The 27,258-nt window shown below is 48.9% G+C and overlaps 4 protein-coding genes and 1 long non-coding RNA gene across 5 annotated transcripts; 3 read left to right on the plus strand and 2 right to left on the minus strand.

Annotated features, from left to right (window-relative positions):
• Positions 1-3,161: 3,161 nt before the first annotated feature.
• On the minus strand, positions 3,162-6,486 carry LOC141026704 (uncharacterized). The gene is made up of 5 exons (XM_073503548.1): positions 6,198-6,486; positions 4,597-5,691; positions 4,190-4,326; positions 3,455-4,069; positions 3,162-3,392 (listed from the first exon to the last, which is right to left on the minus strand). Exons 1-5 carry the CDS (start codon positions 6,484-6,486, stop codon positions 3,162-3,164), a joined length of 2,367 nt encoding a protein of 788 aa, XP_073359649.1.
• Positions 6,487-8,698: 2,212 nt separating this feature from the next.
• LOC109749478 (uncharacterized) lies at positions 8,699-10,462 on the minus strand. The gene has a single exon (XM_020308439.4). It carries the CDS (start codon positions 9,753-9,755, stop codon positions 9,111-9,113), a length of 645 nt encoding a protein of 214 aa, XP_020164028.1. The 5' UTR covers positions 9,756-10,462; the 3' UTR covers positions 8,699-9,110.
• Positions 10,463-14,665: 4,203 nt separating this feature from the next.
• On the plus strand, positions 14,666-17,271 carry LOC109749452 (V-type proton ATPase subunit e1). Its single transcript, XM_020308416.4, has 3 exons — positions 14,666-14,907; positions 15,687-15,734; positions 16,989-17,271. Exons 1-3 carry the CDS (start codon positions 14,810-14,812, stop codon positions 17,050-17,052), a joined length of 210 nt encoding a protein of 69 aa, XP_020164005.1. The 5' UTR covers positions 14,666-14,809; the 3' UTR covers positions 17,053-17,271.
• Positions 17,272-17,783: 512 nt separating this feature from the next.
• On the plus strand, positions 17,784-19,364 carry LOC109749462 (uncharacterized). The gene has a single exon (XM_020308424.4). The coding sequence runs from the start codon at positions 17,834-17,836 to the stop codon at positions 18,974-18,976; it is 1,143 nt and encodes a 380-aa protein (XP_020164013.1). The 5' UTR covers positions 17,784-17,833; the 3' UTR covers positions 18,977-19,364.
• Positions 19,365-20,956: 1,592 nt separating this feature from the next.
• On the plus strand, positions 20,957-23,294 carry LOC120969988 (uncharacterized). Its single transcript, XR_005764713.1, has 2 exons — positions 20,957-21,738; positions 21,811-23,294. It is a non-coding gene; the product is annotated as an uncharacterized lncRNA (long non-coding RNA).
• The last annotated feature ends 3,964 nt before the right edge of the window (positions 23,295-27,258 follow it).

Below are 27,258 nucleotides of genomic sequence, written 5' to 3' on the forward strand. Positions count from 1 at the left end.
ACCGTACGTGTGTTGAACGCGGAGGTGCCGTCCGTTCGGCGCTCGGTCATCGGTGATTTGGATCACGACGAGTACGACTCCATCAATCCCGTTCACTTGAACGCTTCCGCTCGTGATCTACAAGGGTATGTAGATGCACTCTTTTCCCTCTCGTTGCTAGAAGACTCCATAGATTGTTTTTGGTGATGCGTATAATTTTTTTTAATTTCTGCAACGATCTCCAACAAAAAGACAAATTGGGTCTGAACAGTATATGAACAGTATAATATTTAACAGACCCCAAATTTGTCTTTTTTGCCGAGAGCTACTCAGATGTCCAAATGATTTAAAATTTAGACCGGACATCACGCACCAAATTATCTACCATGGCAAAAAAAATTGATTTTTTTTTGAATTTTTCTAGCATTTGTTTTGAATTTTTTATCCAGCACAGGTACAGATGCTCCTGGGAGCCAAAACGCCTCACTCCAGAAGTGTTTTTTTGAACGTCGCCTCACTCCAGAAGTTGGCTATACTATTAACCATGCTCTAAGTTACTCCCCGCTATGACTAGTCTTAGGGGTATCATGCGCTTATCGAAGGAAGCAAGGTCTAACAAAAATGTGCGAGTTGCGAGATGTGCACAACCTTAGATCCTGGCATTGATCCAGTAGCCAGCTCCTTGTTGGCGTATAAAAGAAAGAAACTCTACTTGTCTACGAGGTGTCAACAGTGGTGGTCCTAGGCAGTGGCGGAGAAACCTGGGCATGGGCAGCCCAGCCTGACGACCCAGCCCGAGAAACCCGGGCCAGGCCAGGTCGGGCTTTGTCTTTGGGGCGGGCTCGGTCCTGAAAATGCAGCCCGTTGCATATGTCGGGCCGGGCTTGGGCCTAGGAAATCAGGTAGTTTACACAGAGGCCCAACCCGGCCCGACCTGAAATTCAGGGGCGGAGCTACAGGGTGGACAGGGTGGGTCGCAGCACACCCTGGAATTTCAGATCGGCCTATATCCTATATACAATATAAATGGGCCGAAGAAGAAAAGAAAAGCCTAGTCCGAGAGAGACACATCCAGATCTAAGCCAGCTCTTCCCACCCCACTCCTTTTGCTAAAAAAAAGTTCTTCCCACCCCTTGCCTAAAAAAATATGTTCCTAACCGTGACGCCCAACCGCCTCTTCCCCGCCTCCCTCTGCTCGCCGCCGTCGTCGGTCGTCGGCTGCCCGCACGCAGAAGGCTCTTGCTGTCCCGCGCGCCCGGCGCTCGGCACCAGCCGCGCGACAGCGCCCCCGCTCGGCCCTGTAGGCTGCGACCTTGCCTGCCCTGCTCCTGCCTCGGCCGGCGTACTGCAAGCCGGCGCCAGCGGCTAGCCACCAGTTCGCACACCAGCACTTCGGCACTCTGGCACTCGACCTGATTTGAGGTAGCAGGTCGCCAAATGCCCATTCCCTAGCTTTTGATTTAGGGTTTGCTCTTTGCTTTCTGTTCAATTATCCAGTACATGAACCGGCGAACATAGGCATAGTTTCCGTTCAGTTATGTTTTTATGATTGATAGGAAGAAAATTCTTATAGCAGAACTATTGGGGAATGAAAAGGACTGAAGACATTGCATCTACTTTTCACAAACTTGTTATGTATGAGGATAGGGAATAAGGGTATGCCAAATGTTTTTAGGACTATATTGATCTATTCCTATATAGTATTGGCAATTACTTAGATGGTTCACATGTCAAATTTGTTGTAAAAGAAATTTAGCAGGACCACCCTGGTTTCAAATCCTAGATTCGCCATTGCCGAAATTGCTTCGTTTTTGTCCCTTTGGGTCGGGCTTGGGCTTATGTATGCGTTTTTTGGGTCGGGCCGGGCTCAAGGCTAGATTTTGCAAGTCGGGCTTTGGCAGGCCTGGCCCAAAACTCGGCCGAGCCTGGAGAATGCCCAGGTCTAGTGGTGGAGCTAGCTTGGGATGACTAGGGGCCAATTGAAAAAAATGAACTCTTAGAGGGGTAAAAATCTATATTTTTCTCAATCTATGCAGCTATAGAAAAAATTTCTTCAGAAAATATCCCAAGGTTGGGGGGCACTGGCCCCCCGGCCTCAACATAGCTCCGCCACTAAACTTGAGAATCTGTGAATGCCTAGGTAAGTTTCATGGCCAGGGAAGCCCAACAACGGCACATGACCTGGGAGCAAGAGATATTGGAACATCAATTTGAAAGGGACTATTGAAGCAAGAGCCCAATATGACCCTACAAAGTGTAAAGGTACTCATACCATAAGGGCATGAGCAATGGAAGCACCCGTAGGGTGTTGCCCCATCCTCTCCACCTAGATAAAGTATACGTTTTTTTTTGAGAGAACGTCGGCCTTTATTAATCAAGCAAACAGATTACATAGAGTCTCCCGGATGCAATCCGGAGCAGAATGAAAAACACGAGGACTCACAGAGTTCAGACTAGATCTAGCTAAAACATGAGCTAAAATATTACAATGCCGACGAACATGCATAAAAGAGACCGAAGACAAGGCTCGACACGCCATCTTGATATCCGCGATGATCGAACCCACCATGGACCTGTCCCGGATCGGAGAGTGAATCCTTTGAACCATCGAGAGGCAATCAGATTGAAAAATCACCCGATCAAAGTTCTTCTCGCCCGCCAGCTGCACCGCCCAACGAAGCGCCAAGGCCTCCGCCAGCTCTAGCGACGAGACACCGGGCAAGGGCTCGGAGGCAGCCGCCACACACAGTCCGGAATGATCCTGAACCACCACCCCCGCCGCAGAAGACACACAGTCGGAGGACACCGCCGCATCAGTGGATATCAGCATCGTACTAGGCGGTGGCTAAGTCCAACGAAAGCCCGTCCCCGAAGAAACACGTCCAGGGCCAGTAGCAGGCTTGAAAAGGTGCTGGAAAATCATCTCCACATAAGCTATCGACCTCGCCGCAGTCCGCTTAGGATGAGGAGGCTCCGGGTCATTGCGAACAGCATTACGGGCTTCCCATATGTGCCATAATGAGACCGTGATGACAGAGATTTCCTTGTCGGAGCACCGGTCAAACAGTTCGAAAAGCCACTGCTTAGGAGAAGTGAATGACGAACGACACAATTTGATGCCAAAAACCTGCTTGATCTCCTCCCAGACCAGTCTTGCATGGCCACAAAAGAGCAACGCGTGCTCAATTCCTTCCGCTCTGCCACAGAACACGCAATTCGTCCTCGTTGGGACCTGACGACGCTGCAATTGTTCTCCTGACGGCAAGCAATTGTGAACAAACCTCCACAGCAAGATTTTCATTTTGTTCGGGACCTTGATGTTCCAAATCTTCTTCCACATCTTGTCCTCCAACGGCCAACCTGAATTCTGGCCCCCACCATTGCCACTTCGCGTCAACAAGAACAAGTTCGTCCTGGCCATATTGTATGCTGAGCGAACTGAGTAATGACCATACCTTGTAAACGGCCAGCGCACATAGTCCGGGCCTCCCTCCAGGTTCACATTAATATTAAGGATGTCATCAGCCACCACTTGAGGGAAAAAAGCATGCACAGATTCCTCATTCCAGCCTCCATTCTCTTCATCAAGCAAACAGTGAACTGTAGCCGTGTTTGGAATAGGTGAAAGAGTTCGAAGCATAGCCGGAGGAGTGGAAGGGATCCAGTGATCCTTGAGAATGAGAGTACTCCTGCCATCTCCTATTCCCCATTGCACACCCTGCTTGAGCAGGTCCCGCCCATGCAGAATAGCACGCCAAGTAACCGAGGCAGAACAAGGAGCAGAAGCATTCCAAAAATCACCAAAAGGAAAATACCTTCCCTTTAGAACTCGAGCACACAAAGATTCTGGATCAGTCAGAAGCCTCCATCCTTGTTTGCCCAACATAGCTTGGTTGAAGAGCGCCAAATCCTTGAAGCCCATGCCCCCGAGGGACTTCGGCGTAGAAAGCCACTCCCAAGAACGCCAATGCATTTTCTTTTTGCCATCCTCACGACCCCACCATTGATCAGACACAATTTTCCTGAACTTCTCACAGATAGCCACATGCAGTCGGAAGCAGCTAGAGATGAAGGTGGGGATAGCTTGTGTCTTAGATTTCAGTAAAGTTTCAGTTCCGGCTCTAGACATAGGCCGATCCGACCAACCAAATATGTTCTGCCACGCCTTATCAACCAGAAACTTAAAAGTACTCGTGGGAGAGTTACCAACCTCCGTCGGCATACCCAAATATGAGTCCTTAAAGGATTCGTTGCTGATGCCCAACTGAGCCTTGACCCTGTCCTTGACGCTCGTGGGGCAGTGTCGGCCGAAGAAGAGTGCAGACTTGTCTTTATTAATAGCCTGGCCTGAACCCGAACAATAGGAGCTTAGGGTAGATTCCAATGATGCCACACTATGATAATCACTCTTCGCAAAGAAGATACTATCGTCCGCGAATAGGAGGTGTGAGATAGACGGGCCATGACGGCAGTTACGAATCCCATGTAGCTCGCCGCGAGCCTCCTTTTGAAATAGCAGACTAGATAAACCTTCAGAGCATAAGAGGAAAAGATACGGGCTTATTGGGTCCCCTTGCCGAATCCCACAAGAAGGAATCACCGGTTCAGTTAACTCACCATTGACACGCACAGCATAACGGACATTAGTCACACATCGCATCACAGTCTCAATCCATGAATTTGCAAAGCCCAACTTGGTTAGACACTGGTGCAGGTAGCTCCACTCCACACGATCATAGGCCTTCATCATATCGATCTTAAGGGCAAAGAAGGGTTTCTTCACACGTTGATTCCGGATGGAATGAAGGCACTCATAAGCAATAAGGGTGTTATCCGTGATCAATCTGCCAGGAACAAAGGCACTCTGACTCTCCGAAACCACCACATGCAGAATAGTTTTCAGGCGGTTGGCTAGGACTTTGGAAGCAATCTTGTAGAGAACACTGCACAGACTGATAGGGCGGAAGTTCTTCAACAGCTTTGGTTTGGTAGTCTTTGGAATCAAGACAATAACCGAATCGCAGAAACCTTCAGGGATTGGTCTTCCCTCCAAAAAGCCACGAACCGCAAGACAAATGTCATCACCCAAGAACTCCCAGTGAGTTTGATAGAAGAGAGCCGGGAATCCATCCGGGCCCGGTGCCTTGGTCGGCCCCATCTGAAACAAGGCAGCCCTAATTTCCTCATTAGTATAGGGCCTGCACAAATCAGCATTCATTTCATTGGTAACCTTACTCGGGATCGCCTGCAGAAGCTCATCAGCAGACGTGCGTGGTTTGGACGTGAAGAGCTGCTCATAGTAGGACTGCACCAACTGTTTTATCTGACTCTGAGTAGAACAGACCGAGCCATCATCCCGAAGAAGAGAGTGAATTTTATTTGTTCTCCGTCTGGCCGTCGCACGGGCTTGGAAAAACTCCGTGTTACGGTCACCGGCTTTGAGCCAGTCCACCCGAGACCGCTGCCTCTCCATAACCTCTTCACGCTCAAACAACTCGCATAGCTGATCCTCAATGTGTTTCTCCTCAGCAAGCGAAGACGGGGAGGGCGGTGACGCCCTAATGGTAGCAAGGCGACGTTCCATCTTGCCAATATTCTTACGAACAGAACCGAAAGCCTCCTTGCTCCAGGAGCGCAGAGAGCTAGCCACCCCTTGAGGTTCGTCCAAGTCGAGCTCAAAGACAACAAGCCATCTCTGCCAGCCGACCAAGCCTGCTCGAGCGTTTCACGGTAATCAGCCGCCCGCAGCCACATTGCCTCAAACCTGAAACCTTGCTGCACTGGGATCGTACGGTGCATATGAAGATCTGCCCGCAGCCGAACAAGGACCGGATAGTGGTCAGATGTAGTGGCAATAATATTCTCCACATTGCAAGCCTCAAACAAGTTAGAAAAGTCACTGTTCGCCATAGCTCGATCCAAGCGACACCGGACATTACTGTTGGGATCCTGTCTATTACACCACGTGAACTTAGGACCGGAAAAGCCCAAGTCAATCAATCCACAGTCCAACATGCAATCCCTAAAAGCAGCCATCTAAGAGTCTAGCCTGTCTCTGGGCCCACAGTGTTCATCACCATTAAGCACCTCATTAAAGTCGCCGCAGCATAACCATGGACCCGACCAGGAATGATGCATACGTCGAAGAAGTTCCCAAAAGAGTGGTCCATCCTCCCTTCTTGGTTCGCCGTAGACAAACGTCGCTCTCCACGGCAAACCCTCATCAAGTTTCACCTGAACATCAATGCACCTCTTATTGGCAGCCTTTACCGTTACATCCGCTGCATGTGTCCAGAACAAAGCAAGACCGCCACTGAGCCCCTCACTGCTGATAGCATAACAGCCAGAAAAACCCAATGACCACATGAAATTCTTCACCCGCGAATCCCTCATCTTTGTTTCAGAAAGAAAGAGGAGGGAGGGTCGGTAGAGCTTCACAAGCCAGCGAAGCTCCCCAACTGTCGAGTCCGACCCCAGGCCTCGACAGTTCCAGCAGATGATACTCATTGCGTCGGGCGGGGCTGCGCCGCAGCCGCCGCCGGATCCACCGATCGAGAGTCTGATGTGCGTTGTTTTTTGTTCGAGTCCTCATCACCGAGCTGCTCCACACCAGCATTAGCAGCTTGGGGGTCCGTTGCCAAGACCAAAGCTAGATCATTTGCATCAGAAGATGCCTTGTCACAGATCACCAAAGGGGCCTTAGCTTTCGCCGCCTTCCTCTTTTGTCCGGATGTACCCACATTGTCATGGCTGCCGGAGAACAACTCCCTGCTCGTAGCTGCACTCCGACCCCTCCCTCGCCCTCGGGAGGAGGGGGTACGACCATGGCCCCTACCAGCTTGTTTGACAGGAGAAGAGACCTCACCCTCAGCCGCTTCCGAGACCATAGTGGCAGCAGCTTTAGCACGACCAGAGGGAGTAGGCCGCTGACCGCCTGCTCTGCCAACAGAACCGGCAGACGAAGAAGCCGTTGAGGACTTCGATCCACCAGCCCTGTTGTGCCTCTCATCCTGAACACAGATCCTCTTAGCTGCATAGGGAAGGTCCCCATTCACATCCCTGACACGTGGGGATGGGCATAGGACAGAAGAATGGCCAAGGAGGCCACACGAGAAACAGTGTAGGGGCAGTCTCTCGTACATCACCGAAAAAGTGTCCGTCGACTGAAGTTTGACTGAAGTTACTGTCACATAACGCACGAGTGGTTCACCAACAGAAATCTCCACCCGAACACGCATATATCCACCCCAACAGCGCCCGTCAGAATCAGCATCAACCTTGATGATATTACCAATAGGCTTTGCAAACTCTAGTCCAAGTTTTGCTCTCATCACCCTTGGAGGTAAGTTCATTATACGGGCCCAAATAGCCAGACGATCAAACTTGACATGAAGGGGTTGGGTATTCAGATCAAAAACCTTGAGAAGGACAGCGTGCTTGCCCACCATCCAAGGCGAGGCTTCGATCACCCTGGTTCTATCCGCCAGGGAACCAAATTCAGCAACAAAAACATTGTCCCCGTAGGGATGGAGCAGCAAACCCCTTGGATTGCCCCAAGCAGGCCTCATAGCAGAAGAGATAGTCTGCAAGTGGAGGATGTTAGGGGAGAGAACCTTCCCCACCAGCGCGCAATCCGGAGCCACCAAATCTGCCTCATCCTCATCATCCAGCACCACGGGACTCGCCTCGACAGCCGTCAGACGAAGTCGTTCCATCATCTCCTCAACATGATCCGCCACGCGGGTTGTAGAGGAAGAACCGCCCGCCGAGGGAGATGGAGTTGGGACCGCCATCGACCCCCCAGCGATCGGACGCGCCCGGGTGGCATCGCCATCACCGCCGCCCGGCGCAAACTCTCCGGCCCCGAAGGCCACTGATCCCCCCACATCCCGAGTCCCTGCCATGGGATACACGCCGAACCCTAAAACTGGCCCTGCCAAGGGTGGGAAGCGATACAAGGAAAGCCCCTTAATCACCCCGAGCAGAGACCAGATCCAGGAGACGCACGCACCAGGAGTAGTAAGAGATCCGATCGGGGATGGGGGAAAGAAAGGAGGATCAACGACGTAATCGGAGACCTAGAAAGTGCTCAAAACCCTAGGAACCGCTCGTCGCCCAGGAGTCGCGGGAGTCCAGGAGAGAGAGCATAGATAAAGTATACGTTGAGCAGTAGTACAGTATTACGAAATAAACACCCAACGCAATAGCTGCCTCACTATGGTCCACGGTTTCTCTCTCTTCCTATTTCTTTTCATCGCATGGATTGGAAGCATGCCTACTCCATACCAGTACATGCTCAACTTTCTTTGCTTTTCTTCCCCCTACCCTCTCGCCTTTTTGCTTGTTTGGTCAGGGAGGAGCCGGCCTCCTCTGCAGGCATCCGTGTTGATCTTGAGGCAGCACGTCGAGCTGTTTTGGACCACCCGAGCCTGGGTGGATAGCTGGCGCGTTGGCCTTGCCCTAAGTCTCACGGGCGTGGGGCACAACCCGGTAAAAGCACATAAGGTTTATTAGAGCATCTCCAACAGACGCCGAACGCGCTGCGCGCTAAAAACTGCTTTGCCACGCGCCCATCGCCTGGTTTGGCGCGGCGCGCAGCTCTGGCTCCAGCAGCCGCGCTAAAATGCCCGAAAAAGAGGGACAGTAGATCCACCGCCGGTGGTTATGAGCTCATATCTATGGATTAAAGGAGAGCAACTAAAATCTACAAAAACAAAAATTGCACTCCAAGTTGTTTAGTTTGCACTGAAAACTTCACATTAGCCTTTGCACATATTTACTGAATTTACACTTTGGACGACAGAGATGTGCACAATCTCTCCGGCACTAGGAACCTTCCCTAGACGATGACGTATATATACACCGGCACGTTCGATCGGCCGTATTCCACACGTCGGGGTCAAGCACCGCCGCCGACGGCCGGCAGCGCGTCCAATCAGCTCCCGTCACGCACGTCCGTACGCAGCTGCGAGGAATCAGCCCGGCAGCTAGCTTCGAGTTTTTGACTAATCCCCCGTCGCTTTCGTCTCCCGGTCCGGTGGCGATTAGTCAAACCCAAGAACCGGTCGCCGCGGGCGCGCGCGCAAGTTCCACCCTTCTTCCACGGCTAGTCATGAGTCCTCGATCACGGGTCACCGCGACGTCTGGCTCCATGCCCAGGGAGACGGCGTGCCGACGACGGCCGCGGCGCCGGAGACCGGGATGCCCATGGCGACGCGGCACCAGCCGGGCTGCGCGGGCGGGGCGGGGTCCGGGCGGGCGACGTGGACGTGGACGTCGCCGAGGACGCGCACGGCGAGGTGGACGACGCCGTGTCCCGGCCCGCCGCGGCGCGGGCAGCGGAGCGAGTAGCTGAGCCTGCGGAGCGCGCGGGGCGGGCGGAGGCCGTCCAGCACGTCGGCGGCGGGCACGCGGCACCAGCCCAGCGGCGTGTCGCCCACGAGCCGCGCGCAGCCCGACTCCGAGAGCACCGCCACGCGCACGTCGTCGCGGCCCTCCAGGAACCCCGCGCCCACGGGCACCACCAGGCGCGCGTCCTCGCCGACGTCGGCCCACGAGTGCTCGCCCGCGCCGGACGACGCGGGCGCCACGCCCGTGCTGCAGCCGGCGGAGGAGGAGGAGGAGGAGGACGAGACGGCGACGTAGGGCCGCAGCCGGCGCGGGAGAGGCGAGTAGGTGGGCGGCAGGCGCAGCGACTCGGCCGACAGCACGGTGACCTCCAGCGCCACGCCGCCGTCCCACTCGCCGTCCTTGGGCACGAGCCTCGACGACGGCATCGCGTCCTTGCTCCCTAGCTCACGGCAGACAGATCTCCCTCGATCGGCGGCGTACGGTGCGGTGGCGAGCGGCGGGTGGGAATGGGAATGGGGCTGGCGTGGTCGCCGGCCGGTGGTTTATACCCATGGGCGGGGTTGAAGGGTTCCTCGATTTGGACGAGGAAGGCAGGAGGAGGCGAGAGGAGGGAGGGGAGGCAGCTTCTGCATGGAGCGCGCGAAACCGCAGAGAAGGTTGGCGCGAACGAAGGCTATTGCTTTCAGACGCAGCACCCGCACCGGTGACAACTCACACAGGCTTTCTTGGCGCCTTCGCGCTGCCCACTTGGAAGAAGACGATGGTCGAGTCCAGATCAGTTTTTTGTTATTTTTGTTACGTACAAAGTTTGGAATATTTAAATGGAATCGGGAACTCTCGTGGAATTCCTTCGGAAAGGGGTACGTGACGACTATGCTGCTTGTTATTTTTCCGGGAACTTTACTACTCCTACTACTGGTGGTAGACGTGACGGGTCAAAACTTGTTTCTATGACTACATGTGTTCTTCTCTATCCTGGGGAATTTATCTTTTGCAGGTCAAGGGAATGTTCCTACGTACAAATCTGGCAAAAGCATAGGAAGGAGCCCCCGGCGAAAACCCTAGCCGTCAAAGGCGACCGACCCGGCGAGAGGAGGGAGTACTGCCCCGGCCGGACTCCAGCATCGGGATTTCCTCGCCGCCGCCGGACGAGAGGGGGGGAGAAGCCCGAGACTTTGTTCCACGTGCGTTCACTAGTCTGTGTCTTAGCTAGATCTTCGGTTGTCCATGATTTCGGCTCCTGCGACGGATAGATAGGTTTTCTCCAGATATCTCATCCAAGAGGTGGTTCTCTCGGCCACCGGTGCTGAATCAGGGAGGCAATGTTTAAGGCGTCTTGGATCCACCAGATGTGGGCGGGCGCTTCATGCGACGTCGTGTTGGAGTCGAGATAATGATTCTGTTTGTCCTGCTATTTGTGGTGATGGTGTTGCGGGCAGCCAACACTACTACATAATCGAGCATCGGAGGCGGTTTTAGTACATGGGTATGCAGCGGTTTTCTATTCTGCCTCAAAGCTTGTCTTGTTGAAATTGCATCTAATCACCAAGCTGAACTTTGGTAATTCATGTCAACATATGTCAAAGAACTAGTGATGCTTCTAAGTATATTTTAGGAAATGTCCTTTTAGGTGCAACATGGGAACGAAAGGTGACCCCTAAAAATGCGTAAAAGACATGTGTTGGACATGCCAAAATATTCTACATTTTCATTTTAGTGATCCAAGATCACATTGAGTCTTTTGAACCATCTGTTTAAAGATCAAGCTCGAAAACTCCTCAAAACATTTCAAGTTTTCCACTATATCTACCTTGTTTTATTCCATTCATTGATGCGAAAGCACTTTCACTCGGAGCCACATCCTCATCTTGTGGCCGTTAAAAGAATCGTTAGATATTTACTCCATACTCCTAAATTCGGCCTTTGGTATCCAAAGGGTTCATCCTTTGACCTTGTAAGTCACTCAAATTCGGACTGTGCCAGTGACAAGGTTGAAAGGACTTCGAGTACATGTCAATTCCTTGGGAGATCCCTTGTATCTTGGTCCTCCAAGAGACAAAGTTCGGTATCTCTATGCACTGCCGAAACTCTTGTGGATGACATAGACACTTAGAGATTATGGCATTCATCTCAAACATGTTCCACTTCTTTTTTGACAATGGAAGTGCCATAAAATTCCCCATAATCCCATCCAACATTCTCGAACTAAACACATCGATGTTCGTCATCGTTTCATTCATGACCATCTATCCAAAGATGACATTGATCTTAGCCATGTTCGAAATGACAAACAACTAGCCGACATATTTACCAAACCTCTTGATGAGAAGACGTTTTGTGTTTGAGGAGTGAGCTAATATCCTCTGTGCTTCTAACATGCAATGAAATCTCACCCTCATGCACGCACATTATATCCGTGTTCTACATTTGATCATTAATATTTATCTTATGATGAACTGTTACATGTCTTGGATATTGTGATTTGCATATAACCCTTGTCGTTTGAGGAGTGTTCTAATATAATCGATGCTTCTAACGTGCGATGAAATCTCACCCTCACGCATGCACATTATCCATGTTCAACATTTGATCCTTGATATTTCTCTTATGATGACTATTTTATGTCTTGGATATCTTGTTGGAATTTGTGATTTGCATCTAACCCCTCTAGGTTGGATAAGCTTAAACGATGAGTACTTGTTTGAAGTTCAACAAGTGGTAATCACACAAGTGGTATACCACCAATCATCACAAGCAAGCAATTTTCCTATGTTGTTGGTAAGGCATAGGGACAAGGTAACCCAATTCATCCATAGACATCATCTTGTGTAATTTATCGCTCCACGTCTATTGGATATCCTTGTTGTCCCCTTGTGTTATCAATCCGTGTAGGATTGAAAGTTCTTCAATGCCAAAGGATTGATCCAAACTATTGATGATAACCACACGTCATCATCAACAATAAGCATCCACACCAAGTTCAACTACACTAATTCATAAACAACCATCCCAATGTAAGTCCATGCCTTTTGAGTAGGGATATCACATTTAGGGAGAGTCTTAATGAAAAATTGAGCTAAAGCAACTCTAAAAGCGTGAACACATTAATGCTTAATCGATAAAGGTAACCCCTTTTGAGCTTTAACGGAAGGTATGACTCATGTGATACAATGTCTTCCTTAGACCACACGGTCCTAGGTCAACAAACTCATATATGGTGATATTTTCTTATGCTTGGACTAGACCCGTCTCTCTCTCTCTCTCAGAAATTTTATGTAGAGTAAGTACGGAGAAATTAAATATTTTTTCCTAGAAATTGCATGTAAATTAGAATAGATGAATTAAGTGATATTATTTTTTAATCCAGTAAGTTAAGCCAACTCAACAGAAAGAGTTGTAGACAAATGTACTTTGTCTGAATCAAATGTATCCTACCATAATATTTGCTACAAGCAATCATCTTTCATCTGTTGCATTCTCTTCTTTTTTGTGTGAGAGTGGCTTCGTTAGTAACATACAATTCAAGGAAACTGGGTAAACATCACGTTAGTTTATTTTGGGTTGTGGGATAAGAGGGTGTTTTTTTTTTCATGTATGCTTCCATGTCGTGGCGACCCCACCCGATTTTCGTAAGTTGCATGTAACTAGTCATATCGTCGTATTGCAACTTTTATGAATCAAAAAAAGGAAAAATTCTAGGATGCTCCAAGAACCAATTGTAGGTTCGGAGGCTAGTCCAGTGCTTGCGTAATCTGCCCATCGTAGAACGAACCTTTAGAACGCGTGTCTCATTTTTTTTTCTCGAATACGCACGAGTGTGCGTATCATTCATTAAAGAAGAAAGCGGGAAGACTCCCGAGTCCACGATTACATTGCAAATTTACATGCCGGGGTCGCCCGACACCACCAGACACACGAGACACTACTCTCGATCCGGCCCACCATCCTCTACCTAAAAACCTACAGCGTTGCCTTTCATAAGGCCAGCCCTAGCCCAGAGAGCACCATCTTCCTTAATCCTAAGCAAAACCGCAGTGAGTGACGGGATAGCCCCGTTGAACACGATGTCATTTCGGTGCTTCCAAATACACCACATCCCAAGTAGGCATTTTGCGCGAGTGGACCTACGATGGGCAGAGGAACGATCCTGATGGAGACACCAATCGCCAAGGCCTTCACCATCCTGGGGCTCAAAGTCAGGTCTGTCCGTGATGTTACCCATCCAGTGCCACACCTGCTTAGCAAAGACACAGCCAACAAGGAGGTGCTGAATGGTTTCGTCATGTTGGTTGCAAAGTGGGCAGGAGTCCTGGTGAGGTAAACCACGGCGGGCCAGCCGGTCGAAGGTCCAGCATCTGTTCTTTAGGGCAAGCCAAGTGAAAAAGTGGCATCGCAAGGGCGCCTTCGACTTCCAAGTGAACGCCGCTGACGGGGAGACGACACGCCCCATGAATCCAGCGGCATAGGCAGATCTAGCTGAGAACTGTCCGTCCTTCTCCCAAGACCAAGATAGTGCATCCTCAACGTCGTTCGAGAGCTGCCTTCCGGAGATTAGGGTCCACAACAATATGAACTCGTTCAGAGCTTGGGGCGAAAGGTTGGGGCCAAGGTCCCGAACCCAGCTGTCATTGGGTAGAGCATCGGCAACAAGCTTTGATCTTTTAATCCGGTCCGGAATCAAGCTATGTACTGTGGGTGCAATCTCCTCAATTCTCCACCGGTCGAGCCATCTAGCATCCCAGAAGAGGGTAGCTTTGCCATTGCCAATTGTAGTATGTGCCGCCGCATGAACTAGACCCAGAGCTTCTGCCGGAACAGGGATGTTAAACTCAGCCCACGATCGGGCTCGATCCGCGCGCTGCAGCCAAGCCCACCTGGCTCGCAGTGCCTTGTTGAGCCACTGAAGATTCAGGATCCCTAGGTCCCAGGCGACAACACAGTTACCTCCTCTCGCATCTTTTAACGCGTGTCTCATTTAAGGCGGATTGTCCTTTCAGCGGGAAGCGGCGACGATGACGATGACGATGTTGTTGCTCCTGATGCTGTTGGTGGCTCTGGCAGTTGCTCATTGGCAGACATCATGTTAGTTCGTGTGTGCGTGCGTGTTTATGTTTTTCTCAGGGGTAAATGCGTGTTGGTGCTGTACTGGGTGCTTCTCAAATCAGGAGAACACAAGGCGGTGGGAAAAAAAGGTCAAAAGGCTGACCAAGGCAACTTATTTTTAGGGAGAAGGCTAACAAACCCGAGCTAAGTGGGCCGTTGGGCTTCCACCGCTCGCAGCAGCCCGCGCTCGTCCTTCAGAGTCCAGATCCGATCCGATCCGATCCACGACGAGCGCGCACGTCACGCACGTGGCAGCCCCGCACCCCCACACCACCACCTCCTCCTCTCGTCGTCTGTCTCCCACCGCGTCTCGTCCACCTCCTCCACCCCGACCCGGCGACCAACCCCGCGATCCGGCGAGCCCGAAGCGCCACCGATGGGGTTCCTGGTCACCTCCGCCATCTTCTTCCTCGCCGGCTTCATCGCCTGCCTCTTCTCGCTCCTCTGCTGCAACCGCGGCGCCTCCACCAACATGTACGCCAGCTCCTCTCCCTCCTCCTTCCCCGATCCCGCCCCCTCTTCCCACCTACCCGTCCGGTTCGTCTCGCCGCCGGTCCCGTCCCTGGATTCGGCCTGGGGCTTCGGATCTGGCGGGGCGGGGGTCGGCCGGCCCTCCCCTCCCCTTCCCGTCGGATCGCGGCGCGGCAATCGGGGAGGGAGCTCGATCTAGGGTTAGGCTGACCGGTTGGGGCAAGCAGGTCTAGTAGAGCTTGCCCTCCTGAGATCCGCCGGCGGTTTTCTATTCAGCGTCGCGCCATCTCTGGTCAGGGGCTTGGTAGAGTCTAGAATGTCTGGATCGTTGGGGCGATGCTGTGGCTTATGCTCCTTGGAAGCCGCAGCCCCGCACTGGAGAACCTGTCCAATGCTTCGAGTCATTGCCGCTAGCTGCTTGCCTCTGCAAACGAATTCGGGGGCATATGCTTGGTTCCTCACTACACAATTGGGGAAAATAGGAGCTTCTGTAATATTTTTCGCTGTTTCTGCACATACCGCAAGTTCGCCCAAGTTAGTGTTGATTCAGTGCATCTAAATTGGCACCAACTGAGTAGACAGGTTACATACCAACGTTCGCTCATGGTTTGTGCTATGTGTCAGTGTATTCTTCATTTTACGCCGCTAGGACAAATTTGTGTTTTCCTGGAAAACCTTGAACTATGTTACATTCCGGGATGCCTGTACTTCTGCACTTAGTTGTATGCATTCAATTGTTGTGTATAACCTATCAATTAATGTTCTCCACTCTTGTTATGCAGATTCCATTTGACTCTGGTTATTACCGCTACAGTTTGTTGTTGGATGATGTAAGTTCTGATCCATTTTACCCATGTGCATATTTGGTTTCTCCTTCCTTCTTATACCTAATAGTTAGATAACCCAAATAACTGATAGACGTCCTGCTCATATCAATTATTTAAAAAAAACTGCTCATATCAAAATTTATGATGCAGACTTGCAATTGTGACTTGAAAATTGGCAGCTATCAAAATTGCATGCTGCTTGACATCATTTGGCATAATTTATCTGTTGGCTTGCACTAGGTTGCCATTTTGCATTAACTAAAGATATTCTTTAATGCCAAGTTTGTTAGATTTGGGCCAATATAGATGATGATCAATAAATCTGCTATACAACAAATGGTATTATTTGTAGCAGTGAAAAAAGAAAAAAACTTGTCTAGGTGTGCACTTAAGTGTGCCTAGGTGTTGGGTGACAACTGAATGCCTAGCGCGTAATCATGATTGGCTTGTGCTTATGTGTCCCTAGGCGTGCACTTAGGCGTGATAGCCTGATAGGCGCTATGAAGTGGCAAAATGCACACCTAGCGCTTTATTTCCTTGATTTGTAGCACAATTTGTACAGACATATTTCTCTTAACTTGTTCTTGTAATATGGATGCGGTTCAATGTTAACTCACATTTGATATAGGATAAGCCAGAATATTTCTAGTTCAGCAGTCAGAGTAAATAATTTGATCAATTGAAAGAGGCTATCTACCAAACTTGTTTTTGTTTCCGTAAAGTCAAATACTGTTAGTTCTGTAATCCTCCGGCCATAATACATCAAATTAGATGCCTGAGTTCCAATTAGATTAAGGGGCTACCCAGGAATCCGCACCCAGTATCTAAGTCTTCTGGATTGAATTTTTCTTTGTCAAATACTGTTCTTGTACTAACTAGTTTGAAGGTTTTGATTCTACTAAGGTTTTTTCTGATTAAGATTAATCATGAGAATCCTCTTTCCTATGCAACTTGCTATTAGAAAATTGCTGCGGTTTTCCAGTTTCTTGCTGTATGAAAGCAAGAGTATAATGGATCTAGGAACCAGAAGAGAAAAGTGACAAATGTCACAGATCTGTTCAACTTGTGGTGCCATTCTTTTCTAGCCACGGCAGATTTTCCTGCATTATCTTAGTTTTCCTGTTTCAGTATTTCCATTATTGAAAGAAGAAGCGGCTGACCTCATCCTGCATTCAGGAGTGCCTCTCTTTGGCATGGTTTCACTTCCTGCTTGTCCCAGCTATCATTTTCTAACGAGTAATTAATCTTTCTCTGCAGGTGGGCAATCGTGTACCTCGCCCAGATGAAGCCTTTGATCAACCCCATCCTGAGCGGCGAGTGAGCCCTGCCCTGCCCCGAAGACAACTTAAGTTCCACTGTTGATGTATCATTATTCCGTTGAGAACCTCTATTCATTTTGTTGCCATAACTGAAATAAAGAACCCGCTGTGAGATTTTGCTACTCGTCCGTCCTCCGAAGACACTTCTGAGGAGGCACGCTGTGATTAGTGTATGCAAATTGTATTATATATGCAATAATAATGATGATTCTGTTTATCCATCCCGCCAGTCCTCTGTTGTTTGGTTGGATCTCTCAACCGCTTGTCATCGCACCATATTTGCTCCGATTTGCAAATTTGTATGAGATTACTAGTACCTTTTTATTTGGAACAAAATGTTCTGCGGGAAACTGTTTTTGGTTGGGCAGCCTGGTTTTACAGAGCGACATTTGATTTTGCTTGTAGTGTGATCTCAAATTCTAGGATGCGAGAATTTGTTCATGAGAATTTCAGGATCCCATTCCTCAGGCTCATAAATTTCAAGTTTCTTTCAAAAAGAAGCTTTTCGAGTTTTTATATACAGTATAAAAAGTTGATGTGTACGTACACAATCTTTGTAGAGAATCTAATTTTCTTTTTGAGAATCGAGAATCTAATAAAGACACGGTTCGAATGCTCTGCACATGGGCCTGGGTAGCCTCCAAACCCAGCCCAGATCTAGGATCGTAGGCCCGGCCCATGTACTAGCCAGTCCTCCCCTCGTCTACTCCGTCACTCCCCCACCCAGATCTCCAATCGGCCGATCGATCCACCCACCCACCCTCCCAGCTCCGGCCGCCGGCGATGGCCGTCTCCGACCTCCTGCCCTTCCCGGTCCCGCCGTACGCCCCGCAAGTCGCCGCGTCGCTGGCCCTCGCCGCCGCCGCGCACTTCCTCCACGTGCCCTCCCTCCTCCTCTACGCCGTCCACACCTACATCCACCCGGACGCCGTCCCGTCCACGGGGCCGCGCGCCGTCCTCCGCCCGCCCGGCTCCGCCCCTCCCTCCGGCAAGCGCGGCGCCGCCGGGCCCCCGGCCTCCGACGGCTCCGCGCAGCTCTACCGCCTGCGCCTTTCCCACGCCACGCTCGCCTCCCGCCCGCACTTCGCCGGCTTCCACCTCTCCCTGCTCCTCCCGCTCGCGCTCCTGCCCCCCGCGCTCCTCCTCCCGCCGCCCCGCTCCCCGGCGGCCTCGCTCGCGCCGCTGCTCCCGCTGGCCTTCCTCTTCGTCGCGCTCCTCCGCCAGGTCGCGCTCGCCTCGCCGCCGCGCCCCGCGCACCTCGTCGCCTCCCTCGCCGCGCTGCTCGCCGCCACCGTGCTCTCCTCCAGCCCCTTCGCCGGCTCCGTCGCCTCGCTCGCCGCGCTCCCGGCCTGGCGCTTCGCGCGCGCCTTCTGGCTCGGCACCGACCAGCCCCGCACCGGGCTCGCCGTCCTCGCATCCTCCGCCCCCGCGCGCCTCCTGCTCCACCTAGCCGTCCTCGTCTCCTCCGCCGCCTCCATCCTGCAGTGCTGCGGCTTCGTCGACGGCCCCGAGCTGGAGGTCAAGCTGCTGGCGGCCGCGGCCGGGCTGCAGCTGCTCGCCTCCAGGGCCGCCGTGCAGATGTACCTCAACGAGGCCGTCTTCTGCTGGTACCAGCGGCTGCACGCCAACCGCGCCCCGGACACTGAGTACGGCCGTGCCAAGGTGTTCCTGCACAACCACCACCTCTGCGCGGCGGCCACGCAGTTCGTCGCGCCGCCGCTGCTCGTGCTGTCGCTGCTCGCACTGTGGTGGGTGCAAGGCAAGGACTTCTTTGAGGACGTGGAGGGGCTCGACTGGCTTGTTGGGTGGTCCGTCGCCATGAAGGAGGCGGCATTGCTTGCGGCCCGTTGGGTGGTGGCGGTGTGGTCGGCGGTGACTGTGGGCACGCTTGTGGGCTACAAGCGTGGATGGTTGTTCGTCTTGTGACCAATCATGTCTCTTAGTTTGTTTGCCGTGTGATTGGTTCAGATGGACTTGTATTCGATAGAGCCGGATTCCACGCCGGATTGCCGGAGTTTTGGTAGGACGGCGCAAGTCTTTGTTGTGGGAGCAATCTGGGATTGAAACTTTTGATTTCGTTGAGGCCCTTCTTTACTGGAGAAGCAATGTAAGATCGTTTTTTGTTTTGTTTTGTGTACACTGTTGGGCAGAGAAATTTCACAATCAGAAACTGACTGGTCAGTCACCTTATGTTGTACTCGCACTGTATCCTCTTTCATAGATACCAATGAATCATTTCTTTTTCAGTTGGAGTGAACATGTAAATTGTATCATGATACAAAATCATCTGAATGGAAGTGGTTCAGTGTGCAAATTCCTGCTTCCAGTTGAAGAAAAGAAATTGCTCTTGTGTTTTGTCTCAAATGTGTTGCTCTTGAAACATACTACTACTGTATTTGAGTGGCAGACTGCATGCCTGCATTGAAACATTTTTTCTTCTTCTCTGAGGTAGCCTAGAGAAAATTAAGATTGGAATTGCCATCTAGATGTAAATACTTATAGAGTAAGATAGTTTATCACCAGTCAAATCTGCATATTCCGATGCTTGTGCTGCATAAAATAGGTAGTGACATATTTTTGGGTTATTTAGGTAGTAACCTATTGATCTGATTACATTTCTGTGTATGTGTCTGTCCTCTGTTCCACTTTACTTGTTCCAAATATTACACAGTAATAATTTTAGCTTCTTTCAGTGCATATCTGGGAAAGTGGCAATAGTCCTGGCATACAAGGACAGTGGATTGAGCTGCAAAGCTCAGATTTTTGTTTGCGATTGCGAATCTACATACGCATCAGTTCTTATAATTTTGAAAATTTGAACATGCTTCTTGAACTAACCAAGTAAATGGCGGTTGTTCTGTCTGACTTACGACTTCCAATTGTGCTGATTATACTAGGAGGTAGTCTGGCCTGCCGTTCTCTTGATGCTAACACCTCTACCCTATAAAAACTGTTCTCTTGTTCACACTCCAGTTGCACAATCTAAGCTTTCGATTTGTACTGAATGCTGAGTACTTCATACTGGACTTTCTAACCGGCTAATCTATTTTGCAGTGATCAAGCAAGCTGCAGAACAAGTGTATTTCTGTCTAGATTAAGCAATATACTCCCTCCGTTCCTAAATATAAGTCTTTTTAGAGGTTTCACTATGGCTACATACGGATGTATATAGACGTAGTTTAGAGCGTAGATTCACTCATTTTGCTCCGTATGTAGTCTCTTATTGAAATCTCTAAAAAGACTTATATTTAGGAACGGAGGGAATAGATGCTTACTCTTTCCTGAATGAGCATCAAATTTGGTTTTCCATCTCAACATTGAGTTGTTTCTTGTTCCCTGTAGTTTAGTGTGCACTATTAAGCCAGTTGAGAAAATTTGATCTTTATTCTCCTCAGTCTGTATTCATGAACCGGTTTCTAGAAAGGTCCACCTTGTCCAGATACATCGACATATACAGCAATGGACTCCTGGATCCATTCTTCTCTCTGAATTTGCGTTGAATTATAAGGAAAGTGCATTGAGCTGCAAAGCTTCTATTTTGTTTGCGTTTTCGAATCTACATATGCACCAGTTCTTAAAATTTTGAAAATTTGACCATGCTTCTTGAACTTCTCAAGTAACTGGTGGTTGTTCTGTCTGAGTTACGACTTCGAACTGTGCTGATTATACTAGGAAGTAGTCTGGACTGCAGTTCTCCTCATGCTAACACATCTACCCTACAAATACAGCTCTCTTATTCACACTCCAGTTCCATTACAGTAAGAATTCAGTTTCCAATGTAAGATTTTGATTTGTACTGAATACTGACTACTTCATTCGTGGCTTTCTAACCAGCTAACATATTTTACAGTGAATCAGTGATGAAGCTGCTTGCTGCTTGCTTATCATCATGCTGCATGATCCATAGAGCAAGTATATTTCTATCTAGATTTAGCAATAGATGCCTACTCTTTTCTGAATGAACAGAAAATTTGGTTTTCCATCTCAGAATTGAGTTGTTTCTTGTTCCCTGTAGTTTAGTGTGCACTATTAAGCCAGTTGAGAAAAAAATATCTTTATTCAGTAATTCACAAGTTTGCACTGGCTGATTTCTGCGCATGTCTTTTTTGTTGAGATTTCATCTTCACTTCTTTATCAATCGGTCATTGGTTTGCTAGGATCACCACACTATCATCCGAATTGTTGTTTTTCTAAAACAAATAAATTAAAAAAATACATGTCCATGATATTACTGTCTCCTTTTATATAATCTGCTTTTGTAGAAACATTTAAAATACACATATTAATGGAAGCCATTTTATTAGTGATAAATTGGTCAAATTTTTATTTTTTTATTAGTGATAGCAGAGTAGTGAGATAACTTGCATTGCTCAAGTAGTATGTACCTGTCTCCAGTCTCTTTCACACTTGTTAGACCGATCATGCCTGCACCACCTGTAGTGTGGTGAGTGTTTGCTGATAGCCTAAGATAGCCTCCACTTCACCTTGCGTCTTCCACTTGAAAACAATTCAGCACCACTTTGTATAGTCACTCACCATTGAGGCTTAATCTATGACTTTGCAGTGCAGGGTACTGGAAGGTTGAGCTAGTATGTTACTCAGTGGGTTTGACTCTGCCACTTATCCTATTGCCATCGCCGGAGATTTGAGACGATACTGATTCTTGTATGGCAAAGAATGCGCTTTCGGTCAGTGCACGCGCTAAACTCTCTTTTCCATTACATTACACTTACACTTACACCATGCTCTTGATCGTGTAGCCGAAAAGTCCAGAGAAAGGCGTCCAAGTATATTGTATTGCTGTGCCAAGAAAGGAGCAAGTATGGCGCGCGTGTCCTGGGAGTGAGTACATACATGATAGAATGGTCCAAAAGACCAAACCTGCACGCATCACGGCATCAGGGAAGCATCTTGGAGATGGAGGTGAGCATACTATTATTCTGCGAGCGAAACGAAGCTGCTTTGTATTTGGAACTAACTTCATCGGTGCTCGTAGTGGAGTGTGGGGCAGGAGTAAGATACAGTTAACGTCACCCGGATCAGCTTCCATTGGTTTGTGTGCTTGTTGGAAGAGCAGGTGACACTAGGAAAGGAAATCTAATGGAATCCCCCGTCCTGGGGGATAACATTTTGGCTTTGGAAGTACACTTGTTGTCCACTACTAAACTCATGCACTAGCAGTTGTGATTAGTGTGCTTCTTAATTGAGATTTGCTGATAAGATCAGATTCAGTCCCAAGAGAAGCCAAGGGGAGATGCCTGTTTTCTAGGAACAAGTCTCAAGGATCCTGACCAGAACCAATTTACCTGACGTGTGTTCCGCCTAGATATGGACGCCCACTTTGTTTTCTCTTGTTGCATATAGTTTTACTATTCTGAATCATGTTTACACTGTAGGATTCCACGTGAACAAAAAATTATGCATGGTTTCCCAGGCAGAAAAAAAAGATTACAACTTCTTTTCGCTATTAATTCACTTGTAAATATGCATACAGAAGAAAAGGTGAGAATAATTGTCGAAAATTGGGATGATTTTGTTAGTCTTGCATCCTACTAATAATTTTCTCTATCTATCAAGCTAAGAGTAGGTGCTCTGATAGTCAGACTACTTTCTAGTCCCTAGGATAAACAATGAAGAACAAAGTGGGGTTGAACTCTAAACAAGAGGCTAGGACTTGGCAATGATTGCAACAACCATTTGTAACCAAAATGGGCATCACCTTCACAGGTCATGCAGCCCTATCACCTTCCTGAATTCTTTATCGACCACTGGGCTCATGACAAAACCTTTTATATTTTTTCTTTTCTCCTGGCATTAACCTTGCAGCATGAGAACAAAAGGAAGAGCAGAGGTCAAGCGGATTATTGCGGGGAGGGAATCCATCAAGGTGACACCTTACCAGACCTCCCATCCCTGGTGTTTTTTGGAAGAAACAATCTGTTTTTGTACTACTGGCCTGAGAAATTGTGACACCAACTAAGAGCAAGAACAGTATTGCATAGATGTAACTGGGCAGAGTAAGACAGGTAGAGGTACCCGCCTGCCTGCCTGCCTAGAAAGAGCTGATACCGTTGTTTCGATTCGACTTTCAGCCAATTATTTGCAAAGTTGCTGCTGTGTGCAATTTTGTTTCCAGGGGAGCCCACAAAAATAGACTCCAAATTGGAGAGAGCTTATAATATTTGGCAACAATTGGGAGATCTGTCATAGAAAGCATCGCCTATAAAGTGCTTCCAAATTAGTATTTTCTATAGTCAAGAGGATCCTCATGGGGCCTTCTTCCTGAAAAGAAGCATAGGAATCACAGGAAAAAGGGAAATGGAGGATCTCCTTGTGTGTGTATATATATGGTTTGATGACCTATAAGTCCTTAATTTAGTATACAATGCTACTTTCTTTCTTGCGGGAGAGCTACTGGACTGATGGTGCATGCTTGCATATACTTAATGATCAAAATAAAAGGAGAAGAAAATGTAGTATTAAAAGATGATAATTTTATAGAAGCTCTATAATAATAAATCATAAAAGGGGTCAGATAACTACCTATTCTTTTCTGAAGTTGTACTTTTATTATTTACTTATTTTTGCAGGGAGGGTTGCATACAACAATCAACATGGCTTAATTTCCTTCAACTTTCTTACACAATTTGTTTGTTTATTTTAGCACCGAAGGTAATAACACCATCTAGAAGATCAGAGGAAGGAGGAAGAAAATGCATGCACACAAATTAAAGAAAGCTACATATATATTCAACCCATTTGGCCATTTTGTATGGTGTTGCACACTTGCACCCCCCTTTTGTTACTTGTGATGCAGCCATGCACACACCCTAAAACAATGGCCACAAAATCTCTGCGCAGATATGGATTACCACGACTGCAACTACTGTTCCATAATTATTAAGCTTGAGTCTCCATCACCTCCTAATATCCCTCTAATTTTGTTTAGCTTGCTTTTGGCGAATGTGATCTGCTCCTCTTTGGTAGCACCCAGCCTTGGAGCTATCTATCTCGCTCCCCACCCACCACCACGGGCCTATTGGAGCTTCTCTTTGACTAACAACACTACTAAGCACTGACTAACAACAAGTTCTAATTTCACTTTGCAAAATCAAACCTAACTCCCACTAAAGTAATGATCTAAACGCTCTTATATTAGTTTATGGAGGGAGTACTACCTTTGTTCCTAAATAAACTGTCAAAGCGTCTTACATTTAGGAACAGAGGGTGTACCTTCTACAACTGTTTTTTAGTACTTTCAAATTACTTTCAACTTCGAAGATACTGTATCCATAGTTTCTTACATCCAATCCACCATGCATGCATTTGCATTCTTACAAATGTTTGTGTTGGTAAGGATGTAGACAAGGGACACCCAGAGGACATCCATATCTGAATTTCATACCTAGTACAAAGAGACTTACATTTCTAAGAACACAAAGAAGCCATTGACAAAAATAAAAACATGAAATAAACTACACGGCCTTCTTCTCCCATGAAACTATGGCCATTTCAGAACTCTCATCACGACCAACGACACCACCTTCGAAGGAAGAGAGAATGAGGGAACCGAGCAGATCTAGGGCAAACCCCAATCACACGTAGGCTTTTTTTAAACCGAGCAAAAGATCTGCTTCACGTATTAATTAAGAGGAGAATAGAGTGTGAGTTACAAGCCCCGAGTAGGAGAATAGAGTGTGAGTTACAAGCCCTGAGTTACAAAATGATTACTCTCCAGGCATAATGATCCCCAATTTTTTTTTGCACCCGCAGTGATCCAAAGGTGGGCCTCTCCTTTGATGTTATTGAGCAAGATTGGAGGCGGAGTGCTTTTGTGGCGAAACAGCCGGGCATTCTTCTCGTTCTATATGGTCAAATTGATGAGCATTGCGAGGGACGATATGGCCTTCCGATTGGCAGCGTTCATGTTGGAACAATTTGTCCACCAATCCTTGACAGAGCTCTCAAGGTGCCAAGCGGAGGTGTCGATGCTCTCAAGATGAAGCCACGCATTCGCTAAGTTCCAAAGACGGATGGTGAAGTGACACTTGAAGAAGAGGTGCGCTCCGGATTCTTGCTCCCGTTCGCAAAGAGGACAAAGTCGGCAATTTGGCCTTCCACGAATAGCCAGTCTATAGGCGGTCCCAATCCTATCTTGAGTGGCCAACCAAGCAATACTTGACTTCCAGTTGTGCCCAACGCCTTCCGTATCGAGTGCTCCATGGGAGAGTAGAAAGTACCGAAGAATTGTGCCACATAGGTGGAGGTCGGGGAGTATTGCCCATCTCTTGTGTGCTTCCACACGATGTCGTCTTCGGCATTCTCGTCAAGATGAAAGTCATGAATGGTGTCCAAAGGGCCACGAATTGACGAAGACGCTCTAATATGAAGTGGGTGGAATTGGAGACCCAAGCATCCTTGAAGAGAGCCTCCTTTATCTTCCAATTCTTTTGAGACGACGCATCGTAAATGAGAGGGGCAATTTCTTTAGGCTTCCGACCGGCGACCCAAGGTGCATCCCAAAAAGGCGTCTTGGCACCGTTCCCCGATGGTGATGATGATGGAGGCGTAGAAAAGGCTCTTGAAGGACGCAATACACACCCGCTCCAAGGAGCGGGGTAGAGACTTGGCTTGAAGGAAGATCTGCTCATGCGTCGCCCCACGACGACATCAGCTTTCAAGGTTGCCAAACACCTGATGATCAACCGAATTCTGACTTGTCCGTCATAATATGTACCTCATATCATCACAAACAGAGTAGCGTAGCCCATATCTTCCCGCCAGAAAGGCACCACAAGTGAGGGGAAGAAAAATCAGGCAACCGTGTCACTATTGTCGCCGCAACCCGCCAAAGTCATGGACAACCAAAACCCATGAGCTTGTAGAAGCAGCGGCTGGTAAGTCGTTGGTGTAGACCAAAAGATGCCAACGATCGCGAGTTGGATAGATCACCGTCCTGAAGAGGCGGTCACCGGTGGGGCCATAAGATAATCAATTTCAGCCAGACAGAGAAAGAGGACACAAACGTCACAAGTTCCCCGAGGAAACCGTGTCTGGCTGAGCTTCCTCGGATGCCGTGAGCAAACCGGTAAATAGTTCCTTAAGTCTAGGGAGGAAGGTCAATTTCTCAAAAAAAAAAGAAGAAGGAAAAAGTAGTAGAAGTGGCGGGCAATTGGTCGGACGAAACGAGACACGTACGTACATGGTTTTGTGATTGTACACTAACAAATTAACCAGCAGTTAACCAAAAAGCTCATTATAGATAATCCATCTCAGCTGCAGCCCTTATTAAAACCTAGGTGAGCTAAGCTAGCCACAGTTTCGTTAGGGCTGCACGCTCGCTTTCAACCACCGTCGGTGTGAGCGGCACGAGTTTAGTGAGATTGTTGCGCGTCTTTACTTTTCGACGATTGGTCTCCTTCCTTCTTAGCTATGTATACGCGTGTGATTTCAAGACGCACGCATGCACACGATAAAGAAACTGCACACACTCCAGAGCGCTGAAGCTAGCAAGCCAGCAGTAAGTAAGTAAGGGCATCTCCGACGAAGACCCTCAAACCGCTCGTATTCGTTCAGATTTCGGAAGTCATCCAAACGCGATTTTATATCGGTTCGCGGTGCAGTCCGAACCATGATTTTCATGTAAACCGGGACCACACATGGGGGTGATTTTGGGGGAGTTTGGACACGAGAAACGTCGGATTCTAACCCTCTGGCCTACCAAAAGGAAGACGGAGCCCGTGCTTTTGTAGCAACCCGCACTATTTCCGATTCGCGTCAAAATCCTCCACTCTCTTCTTCCATCCCCGCCGCTCTCCATCCAATTCCCTCCCTTTTCTCCCACCATCTCCTTCCTTTCGCCGCCGACACATGAAACCGGAGGAGAACCTGTCGGAGATGAAGGTGGAGGAGGTACCGGAGGATCCGAGCATCACGCTCGTCCGGAAGATTAGCTCGACTACGGGACAAACTCGACGCGTCAAAATGAAGGCCGCAAAGGAGTAGAAGCTCAAGAATCGGATGGCCGCCGGTGGTCGTGGTGGTGGCGTCGGTGTGGTGGACGTGGGGGACGTCGCAGCGGAGGCCGCGGTGCCCAGATGTGCGCGCCCACAGTACAGATGACGCCGTGGCCGGAGCATTACAAGCCTCTATACTACTACGCCGCCAAGCAGCTCGGAACCGCTGCCGGGAAGGTGCCTTACAGCGTC

This window comes from Aegilops tauschii, chromosome 7, assembly GCF_002575655.3.
Source record: "Aegilops tauschii subsp. strangulata cultivar AL8/78 chromosome 7, Aet v6.0, whole genome shotgun sequence".
Classification (NCBI taxonomy): Eukaryota; Viridiplantae; Streptophyta; class Magnoliopsida; order Poales; family Poaceae; genus Aegilops; species Aegilops tauschii.